This window comes from Spea bombifrons, chromosome 5, assembly GCF_027358695.1.
Source record: "Spea bombifrons isolate aSpeBom1 chromosome 5, aSpeBom1.2.pri, whole genome shotgun sequence".
Lineage (NCBI taxonomy): Eukaryota > Metazoa > Chordata > Amphibia > Anura > Pelobatidae > Spea > Spea bombifrons.
The window spans coordinates 62,022,042-62,049,145 of NC_071091.1; the positions used below are offsets into that span (position 1 = coordinate 62,022,042).

The 27,104-nt window shown below is 42.0% G+C and overlaps 2 protein-coding genes across 2 annotated transcripts in view; one reads left to right on the forward strand and one right to left on the reverse strand.

Annotated features, from left to right (window-relative positions):
• The first annotated feature begins 10,613 nt into the window (after positions 1–10,613).
• Positions 10,614–12,067, forward strand: PPP1R3G (protein phosphatase 1 regulatory subunit 3G). The gene has a single exon (XM_053466879.1). It carries the CDS (start codon positions 10,983–10,985, stop codon positions 12,027–12,029), a length of 1,047 nt encoding a protein of 348 aa, XP_053322854.1. The 5' UTR covers positions 10,614–10,982; the 3' UTR covers positions 12,030–12,067.
• A 5,060-nt stretch (positions 12,068–17,127) lies between these two features.
• The window catches only part of LYRM4 (LYR motif containing 4), a 48,335-nt gene continuing 38,358 nt past the window's right edge, over positions 17,128–27,104 (reverse strand). The window contains exon 3 of the mRNA XM_053466997.1: positions 17,128–17,399. Coding sequence (XP_053322972.1) covers positions 17,337–17,399 — 63 coding nt within the window. The 3' untranslated portion in view covers positions 17,128–17,336. The remainder of the gene's footprint in view (positions 17,400–27,104) is intronic.

The window sequence follows — 27,104 nt, forward strand, 5'->3', positions numbered from 1 at the left end:
TTCTGCCCAAAACATTTTAACAGAAAAGGAGCACAATTAAAACTCACTAAAAAGCTCCAGGTTTGGCTTTTAAAATCTGAGCATCCCAGAGATGTACCTGCCCCCTGCCTCCTTGCCAACTGCCAGCATATCAGATAATCTATTAGTACAGACTACCATGAACTGTGAACAGACAAAAACATATAATTTCAATACCTCTCGACCATTCCATTTTTCGCAGGACAATCCTGAGTTTCAGGCACTGTCCCACAAGTGTTTTGCTTTTAAGGGACATTCGGGAACATGGACTAGTTGCAGAGTTCTTTTGATCTCCCTTTACTGGCCTAGCAAATTGTGTAACACATACCTCACTTGCAGCTCAGCTTTTTCTATTCTGACTTTCTCTTTTTCTTCTTTTCTCTCATACCATCCCTCTCATCCCCCCTTTCTCTTATCTTTAATTGTCTCCGTTTCCTCTTTTTCTTTCTAGTCTTCTCCACTTCCTCTGATCCCTCCTTTCTAACAGCCCTGTTTTCCCTTGTTCCTTTTCTCTCATTTCTCTTATGTCTCCTCTCAAACAATCCCTTTTTTGTCTGTCACCTTTTTCTCTAATGGACAAAATACAAAAACATTTTTGTTCTAAATTATAAAACCATACCCCATGTCACACGCTTAGGAGCAAAGCTTCAAATATTGTCCAGGAAATGGCTGGTAAAACGTGGCAACCCAAGGCTGCACCCAAGTTAAACACATCACTGAATGCTGTGCAATGACATCGTAGGTGGGTTTTTTACTATGTAAATTACCCCAGTGTTTCTACTTGTATCAATATACACGTTTGTTTTTTTTATTTACATTTGTCTTGGTATTGTTGTTGTCAACTAGTTCCCATTGCTCTTAATATTTTAGAACAAAGAATGATGTAAAACTTTTGCACTAATGACACTTTTTAAGCATGAATAATAATACTATTACAATAATATTGCTAAATATCGCATGCTTGTGCTAAATATACTTATCCATGGCATTTTAAGATGCTAGCGAGACAAAAAGGGGGAGGGGCTTAGCTAAGGAGGCATGGGCCGTAAGGTAGGGCTAGACAGAGGGGCTAGTCAGGAAAGTGCATGGCTAACCAGAGTGGGGGGAGTCATAATGTCCTCTTAATTGAGGTGCTGCTGCCTCATAGGTGGAACTAATCAAGGAGTCAAAAGGTAGGCTTAACGGAGGAGGTTAGGCTAGTTAAAGAGGGGGAGGGCTTGGAGAAGGGTTGGAGTTAGCTATGTAGTGGGTAGAGCCAAGTGGGCAGTGAGGCAGGGCAAGCCTGGTAGCACACGCAGGAGGACGGACTAGCTAAGTAGGGGTGTGGCTAACCAGGAGCTAAGAGGGCTATGGGTGGGGTTAGCTGGGGAGGGGCATGGTGCTTATTGGTATCCTGCAGGGGTGGAGTCAGCAGGCAGGCTTAAGGGAGGAGGTGGAGCTTGTTGAAGAGGGAACTTCAGTGGCTGGAAGATGAAGCCGAGTTAACCTAGTAAGGTGAACCCTAGTGGGCAAAGGGGAGAAATCTGCTCAAGCCAAGTAAGGAGTGAGGCTTGTTAGAAAATGGGGAGTCATCACATGGGAGATGTGGTTAGCCAAGGCGGGTTGAAACCAAGTGGAAGGGGGGGGGGGGCAGAATGACAAGGCAAGCCAGAAAATCAAAGGGTCGGATTAAGGGAGGAGGTGGGCCTAATTAAAGAGGGAGGGGGCCAAGTGTGGTCAAGGGAAGTGGTGAGTTAAAGCAGGATGTCAGCTAAGCAATGAGGAGGGTGGAGAGTGAGTTAAGGAGTAGGGATGCAGGAGGATATTTGTTATTATTTGTTTTATATAGTGCCATCATATTCCACAGTGCTGTTCAAGTAGTATGAAACATAGCAATTTGAAACTGTTGGGGCGGCCCCTGCTTAAACGAGTTTACAATCCAGAAGAAGTAAGGGTGTTTTACAGTATAAGTATTTTCCGAAGGCAGTAGCGAGATTAGGGAAGGTTAGCTAAAGGAAGATTGGGGGGAGGGTGTTAATGTGTAAATCCATAGGCATCTGAGGGATTTTTTGCAGGACCAAAAGTAGGGGTAAAGATGGAGAGGACAGCGTAGGACATTCCAGATGATAGGGTCAGAGCCAGTCAAAAGTGGGCTAATGATGATCAGACCAATAGGAATGATCTGATCATTATGCAAGCCGCATTTTATTATTTTTTTTAATGCATAAATATTGCTACCTGATCACTTATCGGTGACATTGATCAATGTCAGTGGCCCATACTTGTCCCTTACAAATGATCAGTTAATCAAAATTCCAAGTTTGAAATCTGTAATGTCCATGTTCAAATTTTTTATTTTTAACTTGCAAAAGATCTTAATTGTTGAAAGATGCCGTGGGGAAAGACATATACAATGTAACACTTGTGACAAATCAGTGGTAATTTCTACATTGTCTTAAATTAATGTTCTAACAAAGAATGCTAATAAAACTTTCAACAAATGCACTTGACATACATTTTGTAATCATTCATGTTTGTTGAATCCCACGCACATCATTTAAAACACAATGGCAACCCATCAAATACAACACTTTTATAATTTTACATCATAGTTTTTGTAAACAAATTTATGTCGGAAAAGAAACCGAACCAAACACAAAAAGGAGAAAAAAAAGGACACGTTCCAAAAAACACGCCCTACATATTGTTGTACTTTTTCCATACGAAATAATGATTTATTCATATGTGTAATTAAGATTACAAAAGAAAGCTATACTTGTCCTGAAAAAAAAACCCAATATATAATTTACGAGATAAAACCCCCTAAATTACAGACATAGATCGCAGGTTGCACACCCCAAAGCCACCCCTAGCGTCCACATTGCACACATAGAACCTGACCAGCACCCAAATTACACATACATAGGACCTGCCATCTTTGTCGCCAAACAACCCAGCATGAGTCAACATTGTCCCCAAACAGCCAACCATCTTTGTCCCATAAACACGCTACCTGTGCCATCTTTGTACCCAGTGCTTAAACACCCTGCTTATACCATCTTTGCTTTTTTGACAAATCAATAATACACCTATGATTCACACAAACACTTTTACAGTCAATCATTAATTCACTTTCATTCACACAATCATTTATTCTTTCACACAAACTATTTACACATATTCATTAATGCATCCACACATTAATCCATTCACTCTCTCTCATTCTGACTCTTTATTTCAATATTCCTGCCACCCTCCTTTCTCCCTATCTACCCCTTCTCCCTATCTACCCCCTCTCCCTTCTCCCTATCTACTCCTTCTCCCTCCCTTCTTACTCCCTATCTACCCCCTCTCCCTCCCTATATACCCCTTATCCCTCCCTTCTGCCCTATCTACCCCTTATCCCTCCCTTCTGCCTCATCTACCCCTCTCCCTCCCTTTCTACCCCCTCTCCTTCCCTATCTACCCTATCTACTCCCTCTCCCTCCCTACCCTATCTGCCTCTTCATTCTCCCTATCCACCCCTTCTCACTCCCTATCTACCCCTTCTGCCCTATCTACCCCCTCTCCCTCCCTATCTACCCCCTCCCACTTCCTATCTACCCCTTCTCACTCCCTATCTACCCCTTCTCACTCCCTTCTGCCCTGTCTACCCTCTCCCGCCTTTGAAGTTTACTTACCTTGTAGAAGTCCTGCAGTGGGAGTGCGAGGTCTCCGTCTCCCTGACGTCATATTCCAGCGCTCAACATGAAATGCCGGCACCGCGACCAAGGCAGAGGCCTCGTGGAGGAGAGAGAGAGGCGCCGAACAGTTGCTGAAAACGTATTCCTCAGCGACCGCTCAGCGCTTCTCTCTCTCCTCTGCGTCCATTACAAAAAAAAAAAGATGGCGTTTCAATTGGGGGGGCACATGGGGGGCACAGCATGATGTAGGGGTGCCATGGCCCCCTCTGCCCCCCCTGCTGTATTTCTCCACAACTGACCTATTTGGAGAACTCCTTGGTCTTTGTGGTGCCCCTTTCTCTGTGGTATTGCAGGCTCTGTTGGCCTTTCAGAGCAGGTGTGTATATTATATATATATATATATATATATATATAATATGTGCCAGATTGCACACAGGTGAACATTGTTTAACTAATTACATGACTTTTGAAGGTAATTGGCTGCACCCAATCTTAACTTCAATTTGAGCTTCAAAGAACACATATACACGCACCCTTTTTTTAAATTAGTTTTTCCATTTTACGTTCGGCACCATTACATAATTACAGTCATACGCAACATAAATATTTTTTTTTTTTGTGTTCAAGAGGGCCGTGTACTATTGGCATAAGAAGTTTGTGGAAGTGATTTTTTTTCTACTTATAGTGGAAGGGCTAAGGAGGCACTTTTTATGTTTTTTAAAATTGTATTATTTTCCTTTTTTCTTGGACTTTCTCAAGTGCAGTATGGCTCAAGATCCCTTTGGATCATTTTTTATGCCGGCAATGTCATGGTGACATTACTGGTCTCCCTATCAACTTGTTTTATTATATTTTATTCATATTTTTTTTGGAAGGGGGAGAAACTATTTTTCTCTCTCTACTCCTGCTAATCTGTATGCACTGTTCAGCAGGCAGAGGTCCTGCACATGTGTGATCAGCCAGCAAGAGGAGCAGTGGGAGAGCCCAGAAAGGGTGTGTCATGATTAACTCATATAATGTAGTGGATGCATGGAAGGGTAAGTTTCTTTGTTTAAGTATTCCATGAGTTAATCTGAGGTTGATTTAATGTGTTTCTTTGTGAATGCCCTCTGTATCTGTTCTGGCTAGAGGTGTCATCTTCCCAAAGGACCCCTGTGGTGATTCATGGCCTAACAGATAAGGACCCTGAGTTATAGGAATTCCATTCCTATGTTAAGTGGGGGGGTTTCCATCACCTTTACCCCACCATAACTTATTGGCACATCAAAGATGGGACACAATTCTTGGGGATGGTGTCATATAATCAGTCATGTGGTCAGAGGGGCGTTTGCTTGCAAAAGTCTGATTTAGGGACAATGCAGCGACCTCAAAGCAGAACTCCATGATATACTCTGATCGGAACAACATCATAAGAACCATCTGGACTTAAGGAGTTCCCACAGGCCTACTTATTGGAGAAACTCGTGAGTGAGGGTCCTGTGTTTAAGTCCCTTTTGTTTTTAAGAACTGTTTGCTGTTTTATTTTTATTTTGTATGTCTTGTTTTTTGTAATTGCAGCACTGTGTAATCTTTGTATTTTTGTTATTAAAATATTCATAATCTAAGTCTGTCTTTGGGCTCTAGTATCGATATCCACAAACCCCGAAGAGAGGATAACACGTTACCATATTGTTATTGAGTTCTACTGGATATATATATATATGCTGTTTGCCCGGGGTGGGTTGATATATATATATAGCGATAGATGTTCTAATTCGGATTTCTCACGAATCCGGTATCAAAATCGTGAGTGGTGGCAGACTACCTGGGGGGATACAGGCAGGATTTGGGGGTTAATTTGGTGTAATGTATGCCCTGTTAAGGGGTCAAGTTAGTAAATCCAGAGGCCTGGTGCTATTAACCCCTTCATGCCCACGCCCTCCACACAGTCACGGCTTGGCAAGTAGTCCTGACCGTGACAGGGTGAACTTCCCTTTGTCTCCTTTCCTCTTTTATTTTTTATCTTATTTTGTGACTGACAGATTCTGAAACATTTAGTTGGAATACAATTAATGCATTTTAATGCAATTTCTCTATCTTTTTTGACCTTTATAAATTACACCATACATTTCTACAGGCTGTAGTGTATGGTGCTTACTTCTCAAGTATCCCTCATTAAAGGGAGAACCCCTCTAGGTGCTCATAACGTATTGCAGTGCTGTACAACCAGTGGAGGCTCCTCCATAGGAGCACATGTGCACGTGAACCCCCAAGCACAAAAGGAAAAACAAATTTGCAAAATTCATCAAAAATCCATTTTAATCTAAATTAGATTAAAATGTATTTTTGATTAATTTTTAAATTTTTTTTTGGGGGGGTTCACATGCCATGAGGCCTCCTGTCCCCTGATGTAGCCTGCCTATACCTATCGCACCTGTGATACGAAGAGACCCTATTTGGCTCAACTGCTGCCGCGCTTGCTAAAGCGCAGGATGAGCCGCCCATTTGATCTCTGTTCGCACAGTAAAAGCTGCGTGAGCGGGGGAGGAGCTCCCAGCCATCAGCAAACTCACCGCCCAGCCCTGGAGTCTCCCCATCCTCCCCAGTGACTGACTGCAATCCTGCAGTCACACTGACGATTGGCTCCGCCCCTTTCCTTATAGCGTGCACACTCCTCAGCAGCTTATCTAACAGTAAGTATAAAATTAATATTTGGGCTGCTGAAAGTAAGGGGAGGTGGGGTTAATTTAGGGGCAGTTATGGTTAATGGGGTGTTTAGGGTTAATTTAGGGGCAGTTATGGTTGATGGGGTGTTTAAAGTTAATGTAGGGTCTTGATGGGGTTTTAGGGTTAATTTAGGGGCAGTTATGGTTGATGGGGTGTTTAAGGTTAATTTAGGGGCCTGATGGGGTGTTTAGGGTTAATTTAGGGGCAGTTATGGTTGATGGGATGTTTAGGGTTAATTTAGGGGCAGTTATAGTTGATGGGGTGTTTAGTGTTAATTTAGGGGCAGTTATGGTTGATGGGGTGTTTAGGGTTAATTTAGGGGCAGTAATGGTTGATGGGTGTTTAGGGTTAATTTAGGGGTGTTTAGGGTTAATTTAGCGGCAGTTATGGTTAATGGGGTCTTTAGGGTTAATTTAGGGGCAGTTATGGTTGATGAGGTGTTTAGGGTTAATTTAGGGGCAGTTATGGTTGATGGGGTGTTTAGGGTTTATTTAGGGGCAGTTATGGTTGATGGGATGTTTAGGGTTAATTAAGGGGCAGTTACGGTTGATGGGATGTTTAGTGTTGATTTAGGGGCAGTTACGGTTGATGGGGTCTTTAGGGTTAATTTAGGGGCAGTTATAGTTGATGGGGTCTTTAGGGTTAATTTAGGGGCAGTTATGATTGATGGGGTCTTTAGGGTTAATTTAGGGGCAGTTATGATTGATGGGGTCTTTAAGGTTAATTTAGGGACAGTTATGGTTGATGGGATGTTTAGGGTTAATTAAGGGACAGTTATGGTTGATTTAGGGAAATGTATTTTAACCTGTACATTACGTCGTAAATGTACATTTCATTTTCAAAATGTATATAATTGTGAACCCCCATTGGAATTACCCACCAGCCGCCACTGTGTACAACGCTAACAATAATCTGTTTATCAAAAAAATTCATGCAGTAAATTGTGTAAATAAAATACATTATTTTTCTAAATCCCTTACTCATGTACAGGGACCTGTTAAAATGGCAAGGACATTTCAGATCAGACTGAATAGCCAAAGCCTGGATCCTTCACTATTTAGCAGAAACTAGCATTGCTAGTGTTTTGCTGACAGATTGTTAGGATGTCTAATTGCTCCCTCTGGTGGCCGATTGCCTACATTGCAATTGGAAACTGAAGGCTACAGTTTCTCCCTCTTTTTAAAAAATGGAAAATAGTAAATTATATATATATATATATATATATATATATATACACATACCGTATTTGCTCGATTATAAGACGACCCTGATTATAAGACGACCTCCCAAAATCTGAATATTAACTTAGGAAAAAAAGAAAAAGCCTGAATATAAGACGACCCTAAAGGAAAAAAGTTTTACCAGTAAATGTTAATTCATGTAAACAATTTTTTTTAATAAAAGCTATGATTGAGAAAAATATTTTTTTTGTTTTTATTTCCTTGTATTTTCCAACCTGTCCCCCAGTTACGCACATCTGCCCCCAGGCTTGCCACACCAATATGTCACTGTGGCCCATGATATGCCTTTTAACCCTCTATATGCCACTGTGCCCCATGGTATGCCTTTTGACCCCCTATGTGCCACTCTGCCTCCAGAAATGCCTTATACCCCTATATCCCATTCTGGCATTTAGGGGGTTAAAATGCATATTATGGGGCAGAGTGGCATATAGGGAGGTATAAGGCATTCCAGGAGGCAGAGTGGCATTAAGGGAGTTAAAAGGCATTGTATAGAGCACTCTGCCTCCAGAAATGCCTTATACCCCTATATGCCACTCTGGCATTTAGGGGGTTAAAAGGCATATTATGGGGCAGAGTGGCATATAGGGAGGTATAAGGCATTTCAGGAGGCAGAGTGCTCTATTAAATGCCCCCTTAACGCCACTCTGCCTCCTGAAATGCCTTATACCTCCCTATATGCCACTCTGCCCCATAATATGCCTTTTAACCCCCTAAGTGCCAGAGTGGCATATAGGGGTATAAGGCATTCCAGAAATGCCCTATGCCCCCATTTAACACACACACACTTACTTACTTACTTACCGGTGCTTACAATTGCCGGGGCAGCGGGTTGACGTCTCCTTCCGCTGCAGCCGGAAGGAGGTGGAGTTGGCAGCGGGGGTTTGTCTGCGTCCGTCGCGCATACCTTCCCGCAGGGGCGTAACTAGAAACCTCAGGGCCCCAGTGCGAGAATCCCTTTCTCACGATCTACCCTCTCCCTCCCTACCACCCCCTTCTCACGATCTACCCTCTCCCTCCCTACTCCCCCACTTCTCACGATCTATCCTCTCCCTCCCTACTCCCCTTCTCACGATCTACCCTCTCCCTCCCTACCCCCTTCTCACGATCTACCCTCTCCCTCCCTACCCCCCACTTCTCACGATCTACCCTCTCCCTCCCTACCCCCCCCTTCTCACGATCTACCCTCTCCCTCCCTACCCCCCTTCTCACGATCTACCCTCTCCCTCCCTACCCCCCCTTCTCACGATCTACCCTCTCCCTCCCTACCCCCCTTCTCACGATCTACCCTCTCCCTCCCTATCCCCCTTCTCACGATCTACCCACTCCCTCCCTACCCCTCCTTCTCACGATCTACCCACTCCCTCCCTACCCCCCCCCCCTTTGTAGGTCACTTACCGTCAACTCCTGTGTTGGGAGCGTGAGGCCGGCCGGTGACAAATATGCCGGCGCTCGCCGTGAAGCGCCGGCACCCGAGACAAACGCCTCACGCTCCCAACACTGCACTCTGGGCAGCGCTGAGGCAGGCGGCGACGGCGGCAGCAGCGGCGGCAGCAGCGGCGGCAGCAGCGGCGGGGAGCGGACGCATCCTGGATTTCTGTCAGTCAGGGGGGCCCAAGAGTTGCCGAGCGGTCGTTTTCAGCAACCCCCCTGGGGGGGGTGTTAAATGGGGGGGGAGACAGGAGGATCCAGGTCCCCTGCAGCGGTGCGGGGGATCTGGATCTTAGTCTCATGATCAGACCTCTATTTGAGGTCTGATTAGAAGACGACCCCGATTAGAAGACGAGGGGTATTTTTCAGAGCATTTGCTCTGAAAAAGACCTCGTCTTATAATCGAGCAAATACGGTATATATTTTAAGAAAAAATAAATAAAAATAAACTATGAATGGAGCTCAGTGATGTCACCAAAGAGATCTCTATCTATATTACACCGGGAACAATGAATAAAGATGAAACTTTAAAATATATATACATTATTTATTGTTTTATATAGCACCATCATATTCCGTAGAGCTGTACTATGGTTACACAGTACATGAGTAGTATATAAGAATACAGTTTAACTTACAGAAGCAACAGGGGATGAGGGCCCTGCTCAAACAAGCTTACAATCTAGAGGATTTAAAACAAATTGACCTGACATCTTTTAGCCATAGCATTAAAAGTAAATAAAAAACTCTTTACTACGACCTAACCCCTTAAGCCAGTAGTATAAAAAATAGTACACTATAGGGTAGTATGGAAGGGATGCATGTAGCCCTCTAGAACATAAAAAATGATGTATCTGGGGTACTCCTGTAATCTGGAGACGTTAAATTGGGTTATTGTTCAGCAGTGGTACCTACAGGGTAGATAAATTCTAAGCAAAATTGCAAAAAAAAACATTTTTCTTTTTAGCGCTAATATTTATTATGGTTTGTGTGTTTATATGATTTGAAAAAGAAAAGGATGTCCCATTTATGTGGGTACATCAAACACAGGAAAAAAGTGAAGCTTGTGAGCAGAGTCCTCTTTATGTAATGTATGCGTCTGTCTTAGTCTGTCTATTCTAGTTTTGAAGTGCGGCGTAAATTGTTGGCGTTATGTAAATAAAAGATACCGGTAATAGTAAAAAGATGAATCTTGGTTAAATTAACATATGGTAAAATTGGCAAAATAATTTGTTTTAGGGTGCTTAAAACCTCGGTACTGAATGGGTTAAAGTGAAGCTGTTTATAAGATGTTAAATTGAACCGGTCACCCAAGAGAAAAACGTGCCTCCACTCAAAAGGGTTAAAATGCAAGTAACATACTGAACGCATGCGAAGTTAACGGGAGGAAAATGTCATTACCAACGAGAGGCTTCCTAATATCAGGCAAAGTAAGAGTTAATGTGATCGCCATGTGATCGCGTCAGTGAGACTACAGCCTGCCAGGCTGTTGATAGGGGGCGGGGTGTAAACTTCCTGCCTGTTGCTATGGCGTTGCAGGAAGTTGTGGGCTTGTTGGAGTCTCCCCCTATGTGGCTGCTGATCTGCTTGGGTATGTCCTGAGAGAAGAGTGCGAGTCCCAAACACGCAGCGCCCAGCAGGGGGACTGGAAGCGCTGCCCATGGCGGTACGGCACCCAGCGGAGGGAGTACAGCGCCGGGTACCGACATGGAATATGACATTTGACACGTTAGTATCCGGAGCCCAGCGGGAGCCGCGCAGATTCGCGCTGGAGTTTCCAGTGGGTCAGTCCGCTGGCGGGATCGGCAGCAGCGCCCGCAATCTGCTAGGAGCAGCGGGCTGAGAATCCGCCTCACGAGGAAGCACCACAGGGGTTAAATCTCACGCACTTAACCCGCAGCAAAGCTTCACCTGCCTGCCCGCGATGGACGGGCTGGGGCCGGAGAAAAAGCCCTTGGTGAGCCCGGGACAAATATACGCTCTGCTCGGAGTAAACAAAGCTGCAATAATTAACCCAGGACTACAAGAGGAGGAAGCGATGCCTGCTGCTCAAAGCGAGGAGCCCCAGCGGACCATGCACAGGGGGCTAGAGCTGCAGCAGCCCGTCCGCCCGGGCAGCCGTAACGCCCAGGGAGAGCAAAACGGCCAGCGGGAGCTGCGGGACTGTATGGAGGGGTTATGCGTGCGGGAGGAGCTGCGGGATCGCACGCAGCGGCTGCACCCGGAGGAGTTTGGCCATAGATCGCAGGCCAGAGTTCGCCTTACCGATACCAGATACCCCCAGACGCTGCCCACCGAGGAGTCTCCCCGCAGGAGGGCGCGCTCGCTCCCAGAGACCTCCATCCCCGAAGCGGGTGAGGAGGAAGATGAGGCTTCGCTCGTGTGTTGCTGTAAATTGAAGAAGAGGGTGCAGTTCGCGGATTCGCTGGGGCTCACCCTGGCCAGCGTCAAACACTTCCTCTCCTCCGATGAGCCGATGGTGCCCCCTGCCGTGCTGGCCAGGCTTCAGAGTTACCCCCCGTCGGCGTGTGAGCAGGAAGAGGATCCGGCGTCCAGCCTGCCGCTGCCGGAGGAGCTCCCGGGCAGGCTGGGGGCGCAGAGGCTGTGCTTGGAGCAAGTGTCCGCCTCCATCTGGGGGGTCCGTGGCTCCGTGCTGGTCCAGGATCCCGAGGATGGGGGGCGGGTAAAAATCCGCTATACCTTCAACGAGTGGCTGTCTTACCTGGACTGCCCGGCATCTGCCCCCGCGGGCCCGCTGCCTGCCATGCAGCGATTCCTCTTCACTCTCTGCTACCCTCCCACGACTGCACGGATCCACTTTGCGATCTGCTACACCGACGGCCACGGGCAGGAAACATGGGACAATAACCAGGGCAGTAACTACACCGTGACCTGCCAGCGAGAGCTCGCCCCCGGCATCCAGAATTGTGATACCGAGCTGGACGCTTGGGAGAGCACGCAGCACTGGTAGTGCAAGAATCCCGGGGCTCATCCGCTTCGTGGAGACTTCTGTACACTTTTCCAATGGAGTATAAGCCCGAGTACCGTGTGGGAGAGGAACCTCACATTCTTCGTTGCGCGTGGATTGCTGATCACCTTTGAGACACGCGTGTAGCACTTTATTAAACCGGCAGCCGGTGCCGTTATTGCTGATCGTTCTAACATTTGATTTATGCTGGAAAGAAATGGTGATCTGTGAATAAGGGGTTAATGTAGTGTCTATGAGAAGCGCTTTATACAAAATTAAGCCTCCTTTAGCTTGCTTTCCCCTAAAACAGTGAGGGCTATTCCCCATCTTCTACACTGTGTTTTCATACAGCTCTTGTTTTTTGTGTACTCACCTACAGCTACAGTCTCCACACTGCCCAAAATAGCACTTTTCAGTCCTGTATATGAAGGTCTTCCAGAAGTAAATTCTCCACTTTTTCTTGCACAAAGTCTCACATTAGTTTAGCTTTTCAGGCTGTGAAGACACTTCTTTGATCCCTTTGTGGACCCCAAAACCCCCCCACTGAGAACTGAAATGCACACACATGTATCACACCCAACACAGCAGAACTTACATCTACTTACACAATTGTACACTTAACAATCCATGTCATGATTTTAATATGCTGTCTGGGTTTCAAGGGGTTAAGTTCCCAAAGCAATAGGAACTAGAATGGAGTATTCAGGGGACTGTTACTTAAATCATTGCCTAAATCATTATTACCTGGGGTGTAAAGCCCACAAGCTGGTCCCAAACTGTAATCTACTCATGTGATGCCTGGATAATCCAGTAACCATGGTATTATCATCGTTACTGTATGTTATGACTTTTTAAATGCACTTGCCAAAAAAAAAAGTCTGCTACAAACTTTGAAAAGTTGCCTTATTGCCATGGTGACCACTAATTGCTTGGTTGCTATGTGGTTCCTGTATCCTGAATTCACTGATGCCTGGCCTGTCGTTTGAAAAGCATAAATGCATCTTTTGTTTGCTTGTGTTGATATATCAACTCGTATAACTGTGTAAATTTAACCCTGAAATGTGGCCTGTCTCGGCAAAAACTGTTTCGATTAGAACCCACAATAATGCGCTGTCCTTAGCAGTGTGAATGGGCCCAACTTGACTATACAATGAAATTAAATTATCCACTTTTTCCTTATGTCTGCAAGTCAGATATTTGAACCCAGAGGTCATTTGTTTGAGTACTTGCTGAATTCACTTTGACTGGGGCTGTATGTCCTTTTGGGGGGTTTGAGGGTATTTTTTGTGTGGAATTGGGGTCACACTTGGCAGACGTAATAGTGGATCATACTGTTTGGGGATGTGGAAGTGAAGTGCAAATGTAAGGAGCAGGGTTTGATTATATCTTTACAGGGCCCTCATGGTACCACTACAGGTCACCTCCTTTTTTAATCTCCATTGTGGTGGCCTCCTATAGGAAGCATGATGTCTATGATCAGGTCCATGCATTTCTCAAAACTCCCTACAGCCCAATAGGCAATGGAGACCAAGGAAGCCACAGACCACATGCCTTTCCATGATGTAGGACAATCTGGAGAACACATTTGCTACCTCCAACGGTCCATTGCTGGAAGCCAGCAGGGCTCTAGGCATTTGTTTAAGATGCCTAATAGGTAATCCAGACCTGGTGAGGTTGATCAGTAGACACTTTATTTACTTTGCACGAGTATTGTACATGGTATCTAGTCAGAAAAAACCTTATTCAGACTGTCCAATACAGAATCATCAAAACAAGTATAGTTCCCCCCCCCCATTGATGCAATGAAGTAAATATTTTGAGTGGGTATTCTTACTGTAATCTTAAACTTCGGTCTTATTTTTGATACATTCTAACATTTCAATTTATAGGAAAGGCTAACAGTAATATTTTGCAGCCAATGCACTTTCTACGGGTAGAAAATACCAGTTTGTGGCATGAGTGTTGTCAGACTTTTAATAGAGTCAACAGGTTCATTATTGACGGTAAAAAAACAAAAACAAACTGTGGCCACCCAAATTGAGTGTAGGCTAAGACGTAGTTTCCATTTATACACTGGGCGTAGAGAACTTTTCATGAACTTCAAGATATTGTAGCTTAGCAGGAACCGGATCCCTGAGGTTTACGTAAAAATGAGTTTCGTCACAATCTGCATTAACAGTTTCAGGTGTCCTAATATTTCTGCACAATGTTACATACTTTTTACTTTTGCACTTTATGACTTCTTTGTGCAAATGCATTTTTGATGTATAAAAGGCTTTAGATTGATAAGGTATCCGATTTTGCTATATTCTAATCAATTGCACTTATTCAAAGCTGTGATAACTACTGTTTAGGGAGCTTTTGTTATTTGGAATTATTTGTTGCTAATAAAAAAACAAAAAAAAACCATAACTACTCAAATGACTAAAATCTAGCTCAAAATCCAGTTCCTTTTTACTGCTGCTTCCATGAGGAAAATGTTACTGGGTTAAACGGTATCTTATTTGGCATAAAGGTTATTGTTTCTGTTAACAAAACATTAGTCGGAATGATTTTGTTTGAGAACATAAACTGTTGAAAACAGTTGCTGCAGACCTTCTCTTTAAGCCAAATCTAACCAATGTGGTGTGCTTCATATTTATTAGAGACTGTCTAGTGTGCCATACATCCTCGTCAATAAAAGAATGCATATTAAAGTGTGTGAATTCTTTAACTAGCATGGGAGACAAAATGAAATGTACTTCTAGGGGAAGCTGCAGCTCCAGTTGCAAGGCGCAACTTGCTTGGTGGCCTGTTTTCTGCCCCACTTTGGTGGCATAAAGCAGCCGAATGGGGGCGGGTAATAATCTTATTGAAATCAACAGATGCCCTTTCTCCATGTGGCTGGTTGTGGGTAAGCAGGATCTGCGTTCAGCTACAACATGGTACTTTAAGTGAATGTCTCAGCTGTACACATAAATAAAAGGGGACACTCTCTTGACATTCAAGTGCATACGTTGGCTGGAGTGTTCCTTGTAAACCGTAGATGTAACAAAGTCAACGATCACATTTTAATCCCATCAAATGTGTTCTGCGCCAAACAAAATAGAGCTACAGGTGCATTGGTTTTGGGTTGGGGACAGTGCTTCTCAGTGAAATAAATGAAGGCACTCGAGAACAATGAAATATTATGCCCATGAGAGCTTGTGAAAACAATCTGTGTCCTGTCTGTGGCCCAGGTGAGCTAGAACACACTTTGTTTACAAAATCCACTCTGACAATGGTTGGATATTACGCTTGTTACTGGTAGAGGACGTATGTTGGGACTCCAATAGCAGTACAGTTGCCTTATTACCTATCCTCCTAGGCTCACAGATGAAGGACGACATGCCGTTTCAAATTACGTAAAAAAGAGATCAGTAATATAAATGTTAAGAATCTTGATAAGTCATGCTAGTGATGGTTTTTTTTTGTTGGCCTTAAATGGTGCAATAATCACCTTTAAGATTGAATTCCACATGTTTTATCCCATGACAGAAATGTATAACAACCTAGTTCTCGTATAACTCGAGTATTATCAGAACTTTTTAGGGTTGGAAGAATGACCCACTTGGTATCTTCCCTTACAGCCTAAAGTGTAATTCCCAGGAATAATATGACCGATGTTCTACTTGAGCAATGCAATATCCCCAGCTCAAGTGAAGGATGCACCTTTACCTTTAAGTACAACCTCAAAATGCTGCAAGAGACCAGTAGGAACTTTACTGTAGAAAACAGCTTTGTGCTAATGGCTTGTGCGGTTTTAGAGAAGTCTAAAAGGAGAAGCACTCAAGCTCTTTGCCGTTACTCTACCACCCACCGATGCTGGTTGGAGACGTTAAAGCAGCTCTCTGGACAGTTGAAAAGTTGGTGATGCATCATCCTGAGGATACGAGACTATTTTGTCCTAAGCCATGTATATTCCATCAGTAAAGGAGGGTGGAGGGTATGCACTGAAGATGGGTATCTTCTATTTTACATTATTTTCTACTTGTAGAATGGATACTATTCATTCACTATTGTAGTAACATGTGTTGTATGGACTGTGGGAAAAAATAACAGTACGCTTTGTGTCAAAAGTGTTGGGTTAAACTTTAACAAGAAACGACGCTCGTGATAGCAAGGTTTTCATTTTAACTCTACAGCTTTTTTTTTTTGTATGGAGTATTTTTCAGTGATGTATTTTTTTAAGAAATCAGGAAACAAAATATGTTTTGCAAACACAAAAGTCTTACAACATTTGTGATATGCTAGATGTTGACATATCATTTTAAAGCTCAAGTCATCACTGTGGCCAATATAACAAGTTATTTTGTATTAAACTGCTTTCAAAGTTTTTTTTTTTAACCCTGTAAATGCAGTGTAATTTGGACCTATCGCAGGTGAAGGCAGCTGAATAAATTAGACTGTTGGGTTTTAGGTTAGTTTTGTAACAGCATGCAACATAAAAGGACTTAGTGAGCTGGCCCTGTATAATGAATAGTTCACTCACTGATGTTTTACAATACAGGTCTGTTCTTGCAGCTGAAGCTTTCTGAAGTTAAATCTTAGCGATGTATTATTAGGGAATAAATGTTAACCTTCCCTGAAACCACTTCATTTAATAAACCAAATATTGCCCAACAAAACCTTAGTGTAAAAGGTGCTATTTTAATTTAAGCACATCAGAAAGCATGGAAAAATATAAACAGAAACTGTTACCTGCATGGCTTTGGGGTAGTGTTAATAAAATGAAAACTGGGGGTAGGTTTGGGATGCTCTATACCCCCTTAAGTACACTACATGAACATCATTTATTCTTAAATTTAGGTTTTGGGAGGCATATTCCTTGTAAGGCCAATATCGGTTTCAAATGTTCTGCAAGTTTCAGCAGCTAAGTCTATTGGCAACTACTACGTATATATATATTGTACTGTGTATATGTGTGTGTATAACTATGTAATCAGAATGCCAGAGGGAAATCCCAACGTCTAATCACAATAAGCTTATGCATTTTTCTTTTATTCTCAAAGCGTGGATGTAGTCATTTTTTTCTTGTGCTACGGGAAATGGGTCAGGATACTAACAATCAAGCCAAAACACATTTAGAATTTTATTTAGTTTATTAATACAGTAAATTCATTTCGATTGCTCAATTACATTTTTTTGGGAAAACAAGTAAAAGCTTAATGGTCAAGACAGGGCCTTCATTATCACTATGTTAATAAGGCCTTTAAAAACTTAGTTATACAAATGGATGCAACAAAAAATGTAGAGGTTATGGCAATATACAAGTTACGGCTGCGAATCCAGTCACTGTTTCACTGCTGATTCAATTACCAATTTGTTTGTGGTATAGATCTGACCAATGGTGACCTGAAAAGATAAAAAGGGGTTTATAGGTAATACCATATACAATTATGAACATGTACAAAAGCAATTTAGGTCACACAGATTAAAAGAAAATATTAATATTGTTTGTAAAATAACACTCAGCATCTCACCTCGGTTTGATCAGCTTATCTCTCTGTGTCAGGGAACACTCCTTACACTGCCATTTAGTGACAGCCGCCGTGCTACTAGGGCAGGGACACAATGTGTCGGCACCCTTCTACTGTAAAGTGATGTGAGAAAGCAGATTGCTTTCTCTATAATATCCTCTGTAGGGAAAGCTACTCAGCACAAATTGTGTTTATTATCTAAAGGTGTAGGCGGCTGCCGGTAGCTTGTCATGGTGCCCACGTGCGACCTGGGACAGAAGCTCACTTGGTTGGCCCATCAAAATGTAGAGTGAAGTCAAAGTGTTGGAACGCAACTACCCCTTTAGTGAATAAACCCAACTGCACACTGCATCTTTTCCTAAAACTAACTACATGTAAAGAATGCAGATTAAAGCATATACATAGTTATATTGTATGTATTTTTCATTGCTATGCCTGTATTGAACTGGGTCTTGCAGTGTTTGCTTATATGAATGGGGCAAAAGTATTTCGCATTGGTTGTGAGGCTATATCTATCCACAAGAATATTATATTCAGCAGATACTATTATGTTCAAGAAGTAAAACTGAGTCAATATGTTAAGCAAAAAGGAAACTCTTGTGAAATGAGCTGGGTGTGTAAGAGTTAAAGAGGTGGTATTAGCAGTCAGTGCAAAAATAAAGAGAGAGGAAAGTGCCCCTTGTATAGTCACAGCTAATCTATGCACTGGTTTCATAACTATCTACCGGTCTGTCAATCGCAGTTTCTCGAGTACCTTCTACAATGCATTTCCACATGTAAGCACAGCAGGTCCTTCAACTGGTACATGTATGAATGACAGGCAATGACTGACCCACCATTGGGGTAGATCTGCAAGGTTGGAGGTACTTGAGAATAGTCATTTTCAAAAACCTTTAGCTGCACGTCATTCGTGTGAAAAGTAAAATGCAACATTTTTACAGCATGGCTCATTTGAATTAGGGTTTCAAATGTCCTCTAAGACTTTTCTGAACGTTTCTTACCAAAAAGACTGACACCCTAAATATAAGGTTATTTCAGAGCCGAAGAGCAAACACCACTCGTTTTTTCACTAGACTAAACACATAGCGAACCTGCACGCATGTTTATAAATGAAGTCAAGCACTCGTGTTTGGCCGACGGCCACATAACTGGGGTCAATGTCTAAACATTTACAGAACGGTCCTTTTGCCAAAAAACAAATACGGAGATGAGTGCTTACTTTTTTTCTGACAAAAATAATTGATTTGAAAAGTATGTTTAGTGAGACACTAGTGGGAGTGGAGCAGCTCTACACACACACACACACACACACATACTGTACACATCTATGTTTCTTAATATTCCTAAGAATGTTTATTCCTACTTATTGCAAAACAAAGGGAATCTGTTGAAGTTTTCTTACAGCATAGTACAGATGCCTCATTTCCTTCCTGCTTTAACTCCGCAATGGCCATCTCATAAATTCATCTGAAAAACTGATTTTTTTTTTGTACCCATTTTTTTATCCACAGTTGTCCAAATGAGGCTGATCCTCGACAAAAGGGTCTTTCAGCTTAAAACACTAAAAGACGTTGTGGAGGGGCAAATTCTGCATTCCCCAAAACAATTATGGAGATATTATTGCTTCTTCACCATACAGAAATGGCTCTGAAACTGTTGAAGCAAGTCAAGTCAACAGACTCTTACAGTGAACTATATAGATATGTGAAGAAAGTTATGGGGATGGCAGCGAGTGATGTTAGATGGGCTTCTTTCCAAACAATGAAAGACAGAATCTTACACAGTTTATGGAACCCCATAATGAATAGGATGTAAAAAATCCTTGTTGAGCAGAATCCCCAATAAATGCAACTGGCACTTATGGTTTTAACAGAACTGCTGCGAACTAGCAGCACACTGGATGATAGGTTCCAATAAAATAGACCCGAACAGAACAGAATGGACTAACAAAGTTGACAGAGGTCCCCTGTCAGGGCCAGCCAGGCAGTGGCCAAATTCTTGATAATTCATTTCCAGGTTTATAATTATTTAAATTATTAACCAAACTTCCCCCACAGACAACTAAGATATTTGACGTAATACAAATATGCCAAACATATATTGCTTAAGCTAGAGGTCAATATTTACAAGTTCTTGGTGTTATTGTCCATTCTCCTGATATCTCACTTTATTGACTTCATGCTCACATGACAGCATGTCACAGACTTTCGGCTACACTCAGAGAGGGCTGGCAGCATCCACACTGAAGGACTAGTCCCAGTGAGAAAGCAGCCTGGAGTTTGTCAGACAACACGCTCAGTGTGCACTGTCCAGTGCTGTCCAAAACATACTTACAGGAAGGCAATGCACAGAAGGCCAATTAATGCAGCACATTAATGATCCAATCAAGATGTAAATACTGTTAAAACCCTTGTTATTCTAGGTAATACTGTGTATACACATGGAATTGCAAGTAGAACACAAACTGTTTAAATCAGAGAATCTCGGGAGGAGGGGGACTGCCCCATGTCCTGATTACAGGAATCTTCCGACTACGCTTTCCACACCCCTTATATCTCTAGTTAGCTTAGCCCAGGAAACGTCACTGCTCCCAGACAAGCGATTGCCGGCCTCTTGTGGCTTCTCTCAAGTCTCCTTCTTGTTTGAGTGCAAAGTTTTCTTGAGTGGTGAAATTCAGCAAGGATATCCCCACATGTGGACATTATTTGGTGCCCCATTTGTATTACTAATTCTATATAACTATATTTGGTCTTCATTTTCTGTATGATCCTTAGCCTGATTAATGATCATTCAACAAGTAATAATTGGGAAAGCTCTGTCATGAACAATAATTAAATTGAATCCCAAATAAATAAATAAATAAAGCAGAGTAGGACAGTAAAATATGTATCTCTTGCCAATAAACATAATGAAATGCAAATACAGTTTCTCAGTAACTGCAGTGCTCCTCCACTCCAACTCCCTTTTTCATTATCTTATATACCTTCTGTCTTGGCGTCGTAACTATGACATGGAACATGCCGCTCACTGTTCTTTCTTACAGAGACACTGACAGGACCTTGAACTTAAGATGTACTGTACTTAAAAAAAAAACAAATCAGCCCAAAGCACAAAGGTTCACTGCTCCAAGTGGAGACCCATGGCCAAGATACAACTAGCAAGGGTTCCTTTTTTTAACCTACCATCTTCCTTGATATTAGTTCTAAATTATTATTTCAATGGTTTAATATCATTCAAGTCAAAACCAAGTAATGTCTACATGTATAATAAAACGTTGGACAAAACTGTTTAATTTATTTGACAATTAAAAATTACATTGATGATGCATATTCCATAAACATACAGCTATTCTTTGTAGATTTTAATCAATAGCACTTCACAATATTACATTGTAAACAGCGCCTAGCATTTCAAGTTCCAGTGAGATGTTTAGTGCAATAACATCAAACAGAAAATAGAAGGACAAACAGATTGTGAACACGTGGGAATATGCTGGCAAGTGTTTTATTCACCAAGGCAACGAAGATGTGTGTTGGTCAGAAATGAGCTCGTGAGCCAGCAGACTAAATACCTCCTTTGTCAATGAAAACAGGGACCAGAAAGCAATGAATTACATCGGCCGGGATTAGGTACATAGAAGCCTCTGAATCCCAGAACAAGCAAACTGTACACACGCAACTGTTTTCTCTTAACAAAATCAGTAAGTAATTAAAGGTACAGTCTAGTGTCTCATACATTCCCATCAGTGATTGATGCATATTAAAGTCATTTCATAAGTGCTTTAATATTAATTGTGCATCTGTAGGTGGAAAAGACCACTGGCATTTAGGAAAAGGGGGCAGTTTTAGAGCTGCAGAGCACAAACCCTTCAGTGGTCTGACCTTCTGCACCACTTATCATTGGCAGGAAAGGGTTCCTACAGAATTCAATGGGAGCATTTTGCTTGCATGCACGCAGGGGGCTTACTATATCCTTGGGAACTCTTGAGTGAGCCGATGACGGAGGTGGCTGGTGGCGAGTATAGCACGCATGCGCTTTGGCAAAGCAGGAGATGTGTTGGGCCAAACTCCTCTTCTGCAAACGTAGAAAGTGCAGGGGCAGGGAAACATGCAAATGTAAGGGATGAGGAATGCAGAATCCTTCCATACATTTGTAATGGGGACAAAATGGTAATTTAAAGGGGACATAACTCTCATAAGCATTAATATGCATGTGATGGCTGAAGTATGACTTTAAGAAACACAAAACCTCCAAGCAATGTACCGGTTCGGAAGACCAAACTCTTCTTCCTATTACACTTTTTTAGTGCTCATAAAAATTGGTGCTTTGTAAACCTTTAGTAAAAATGGTTACAGTCTATTTCCAAGGCAAATTATTTAATCTGTGTGATGGCTTACTGTTGTGGAGCAAAACAAAGCCTTGTTGTTTCCCGGTAATTATTAATAAAGGAACAAAAATCAATATCTGCATGCGATGTATAGGGCTATGCCCCCAAAATGACTGTAACATGGTGGTGGGCATATTGGTGGTCCCACGACCTTAGATAATGCGCAGTGTGTGGTACATACACAATAAAGTCACTATATGGAAGTAGATGTTGCTGATCTCTAAACATCCTTGTTGACTGCCGAAAGGAGCTGAGTTACAACATTTAAAATTATGCATGTCGTACCCTAGGATAAATTACACAGCATGTATTTGGTGGATCAACATCAAATATTTTTTTATAATGCATAACTTGTATCATTAGTCATTCTATAGGGCAGTGGAAAAAATAAAATAAAAACAAACATCAGTGAATAGCTGAGTCTGTTCCAATTAGGCTAGACCTTCAACTGTGAATACAAAAGCTAAACTATAAAATGCGAAGGTAATACATCTATTCACATATATAATCATAGATCTGTAATTACAGACCTAAAAGGGGATTTGTATGCATTTTTATGATGAAATCACGGGAATGTTTTATATCGGGTTCCATGCCGCTGTACAAAGAGTAGACATAACAATTAGTATATGTAAAAAAGTAGTACAAATATAAAGAAATAAAAAAAAGGTTCTTAAAACCCTCCCACCGTTATAAATGTATCGTTACGGTACTCGAGGCCCATGTAGGTCATAATGAAGGGTAGGTACACGTAGACTGGTTCTAAATAATCCCAGAATTATGCTAAAGAAATAAAATGTAGGTAGTAAATACACAGATCCATGAGTATGACACCCTTTTGCACCTCCCGACAACTTCATCACAGGAGCTGTAATCTACAAAAACTCAAAAGCCATGTTTTTTTTAAAAAAAATTTTAATAGTAATACATGTGTCTGTACTTTTTTATGGGTGGAGGGTTACTTCTTTTCTACAATGACTAGAACAGTATATTATTCTGGACTTGGATGCCTAGATGGTGGCAGCCCCTCTGCCTCATGGATGGGAACCAATCATCCTAATGGACAACCAGGCCCCCTGTAGTGCCGCTGCGGACACCATTATAATTTAAAGGGGCATCTTAGCTTTGATGTGCATTGAAGCGTGTTTGATGCCTGGAATGTCACTTTAAAAACGTTTTCTACATACCGGCATTTGAAAGAGCTTATCTCAGCCACTGTTTGTACACTGGGCAAAACATTTTGTTCAATGAGGTTGTAGCAATGTGTGGACTTGTATCCTCTATGCTGATTAAAAGGGGTATGTTTGTAAAGGCTGCTGCTGACAATGCCAAAATGATGCAACTTGTCTGATTTGTTTTGCACGCCTTTGTTAATAAATGTCCTATAAGCAGACTCTAGTACGTGTATCGATATAAATACGGAAAGTTCATGAATATAAAGTGGATTTGTCATGTAGAAAGGCATAGAAGGCATGCTCCTATTCAGGTATACATTGCACTAATTGTTTTGCTAATCTTACATTTTCTTCCTCTCCCAACAAGAGGGCTGTATGGAAATCCGTGAACCCACATCGCATTCAACAACGTGATTACACAGAATTCAGTAGTCACAACAAACGTACTGTAGACGTGAGTAATCCCAGGTGTAAGTGCAACTTATATCATTATTCTTATTACAGAATGTTACTGGAAACCTTGCATAAATATAATATTTCAAATATTCAGTTTATTGCTCAAATACACATTGCTAAATACAATACACACTAAATACACATAGATATAGAGAATCTAAATACACAGTGATAAATAACACCAATGTCTGCCCCCCCCCAAGGAGATGGTGGCAGCCAAAAGCCAGAGCACCAACCCCACCAAAAAACGACCTGGGACCTGGTTCCACTGTGCATTACCATATCAACATTACCATACCACACATACAGAACAAACTTAAGAAGTCTGCAAGGGAACATGTGAGTTCAGCTGTACTGAATCTCAGCCCATGGCAGGTGTCATAAACATCTTCCTCGCCAGCCATTAGGGTGACCACATCAACCATGTTTTCCATGACATAAAATGCTGACCTGCAGTACGAAGGATGTATAACGAATTGGTTCCCTTCCATTAGTCTATACATCCCCCATATTGCAGGGCAGCACTTAATCTGGACAAGTCAGCATTATGTAAAAATGATATGTGACCTGGAAAACATGGCCGACGTGGTCACCTTACCAGCCATGTGCTAGAACATTTTTCAATGAGGGATGAGATAATAAAACATGTCATTAGACAGGGATCTACTTACAAAACCAGGCGCAAGATGGGACAATTACCCCCTTACTGGAGTTTTACATACACCAAAAGAAGGTGTTTAGTGGTGGGGAAGCAACTACGGACAATTGTAAGGAAGCTTGTTTAAGGATCAAGAGGTCTAAAGTACAACTGAACACCTGTAACTTTAAATAAGTGAAAACTCAAATTAAATGGGACATATAAAGGGGAAAAAATATGACGTGGCTTTGACTCCCGTTTGAGAAAGGACACTCATAATTAGCTCAGGGTAGGTGACTGCTGGGTGGACTCGGTAGGGCCCTGCCATATTCCAAACATCCATCATGAGTTGCTAAATGTAGAAGGATTTGTAAGTGATTTCGCTTTTGCATGATCTGAAGTGCTGAGTCACAACTGAACCTGATAAGGACTTGGCTCAGCTTAGTCTGGAAGACTGAGAAATTCACCAAATTCTGTCAAATGCTGTTTCTCCAGGTTTCAGGCACGTAACATTAGCAGCAATAATTCAAAGCTTATTGATCAGGCATAGTGTAAAATGTCAGGATATAAGACTGACTGGGGGAGCAAACACCTCAAATGTGAGTGGAGACCTGCAGATTTCCGCATCCGGCCCATAACCCAGGAGCCCACCGCGGGGTTGAGTAATCTCCCGACATGACCATCTGCCTGGGGAAATAGATGTCTGTTTGAGAGTTCTGGTAACTGCCTAACATGTAATACCGGCTTCTCTATGAATGTCAAAAAATTTGTCCCTGTGCACATTTATTACGAAATACTGACTTAATGAAGTGATATCAACCTATAAAATTCTTCACTTCCATAAAACCAACGTTTACTTAGACACGTACACAGAAATGCCTTTTGACCAGGGCATGTATCTACACAGATTCTAGTCAGATAGCAGTTGATTTATCACTTCGGAGCTAAGGCATTTCCATTTACACGCTAGGGTACGCTGCCTGGGAAAACTCAGACTGCTTCATTAAGCAATGTTGTCCACAGAAAAGAAAATGTAATTCTAAACCTACCAGGCAGTCCTTCCATATTTTTTTTACTGTTTTCAAATGTATTCCACCTGTCTGCTGGCTGCAGGTACCTATTCCGCTTTTTCACGAGCACACCTTGAACAAACAGAATCTCTTATCAGACGGATAAGGACCAGAGCCAATAGGCGGAATCCGACAATATAATGATAACTAACTTAAGACTAGATTATATTTTTACCCAAATCGTATGCGCACACAGCTCTGAAACAGGACAGGGGCAGACTTGTACTAGTCTAAGGACACATTCAAATAGAACTCGCAGGCTTTCTCTAAACACAATGTAAAACAAGCCTCTCATATATCTTGCGTATACATCATATTAATTGCTAGCTAGAAGAGGATATTTGGTTTCTAATGCAGGTCTGGAGAAATCCCAGAAGTCAAATCACGATGATTTGTAAAATCCTACCACGGCGGCTAAACATTTTTGTGGTATTCTACATTATGTAAAGTATACGTTCAGTTTGAGCTATAAATGATATCATTATTATTGCTGCTTGCTATGGCAATTATCGGAACCTGGAGTTTACTCCTACATCACTTTCCAACTTTTGACATAATATTATGTGTTTCATTCTCTTAACCTGTAAAAAAAAAAATAAAAAAAAAAAAATGTGTAGAAAAAGTGACACTGTTTGACAAAATCCCTACTTTGCAAAGAGTCTTAAATACTTTAATAAATACCACCAAACCTTTGTCTGTACTGTAGATTATGATAAGTGCCATCAAAACTGAGGCCACAGGCTTCATGGAAGATTAAAAACATCACAATTAAAGGGACAATTAAAGGGACAGCCTAATGTCCCTGACACCCCTACCATATAAGAATGAAGTACTCTGCTGCTGTGAGTATATTCATTACTTTTACCTTACCTGACATAGCATTTGAGGCCATTCTACAAAATCTTCTTTCTTCCTCCATGATCCAAAATTTCTTGCCACTGATGGGCTGCTTAAGCCATCAACCAGTGGCAGTAAAGTACTACCAACAAAATCAATGGGAGTATTCCTGTCACTGGTTGACAGCTTTAGCAGCCAATGAGTGTCAGGAAAGTGCTCCCACTGAATGTAATGAGAAGACTTTACCCATGCACAATGGGATTTAAACAGACCCACAGCATGCAACTTTTAGCAGAGCCAACACTGGATCTGACTGAAGGTGAGCGTACCACGTGCAGCGAGATACATTTAGCGTAACGCATCTCATGCAGGGCATTGTGCTGAGAGGGTGGGGAAAGATGCATTTGCGGTGAATCTGTAGAATTCCCCCACGCATTTGCGGTGAATCTGTAGAATCCCCCCACGCATTTGCGGTGAATCTGTAGAATCCCCCCCCCACGCATTTGCGGTGAATCTGTAGAGTCCCCCCACGCATTTGCGGTGAATCTGTAGAATCCCCCCACGCATTTGCGGTGAATCTGTAGAATCCCCCCCACGCATTTGCGAAACGCTTTCCATGAAAATTTAAAGGGGCCACACACTTATCATATGTATTAAAGTGCATGACTCCAGTGTGCCTAATTGTTAGTAGAGCTACTGCTGTAATTTGCCCTTTGGGGGCACTAGAGAAATTAAGTTGGGACTTATGATATCATCCGTACTACACACATTCTGTACAGCTGGTAACTTTGGAACCAAAACCAGCAAATTGTAAAATATATAATTATATAAATTAGTGCATAAAATAAATGGTTCCACATTTATTTATAGATTTGTGAAAACTGTTCTGTTGAATTTAGTTCATCAGAATATACCGTATTTGCTCGATTATAAGACGAGGTTTTTACCAGAGCTAATGCTCTGAAAAATACCCCTCATCTTATAATCGGGGTCGTCTTATAATCAGACCTCAAATAGG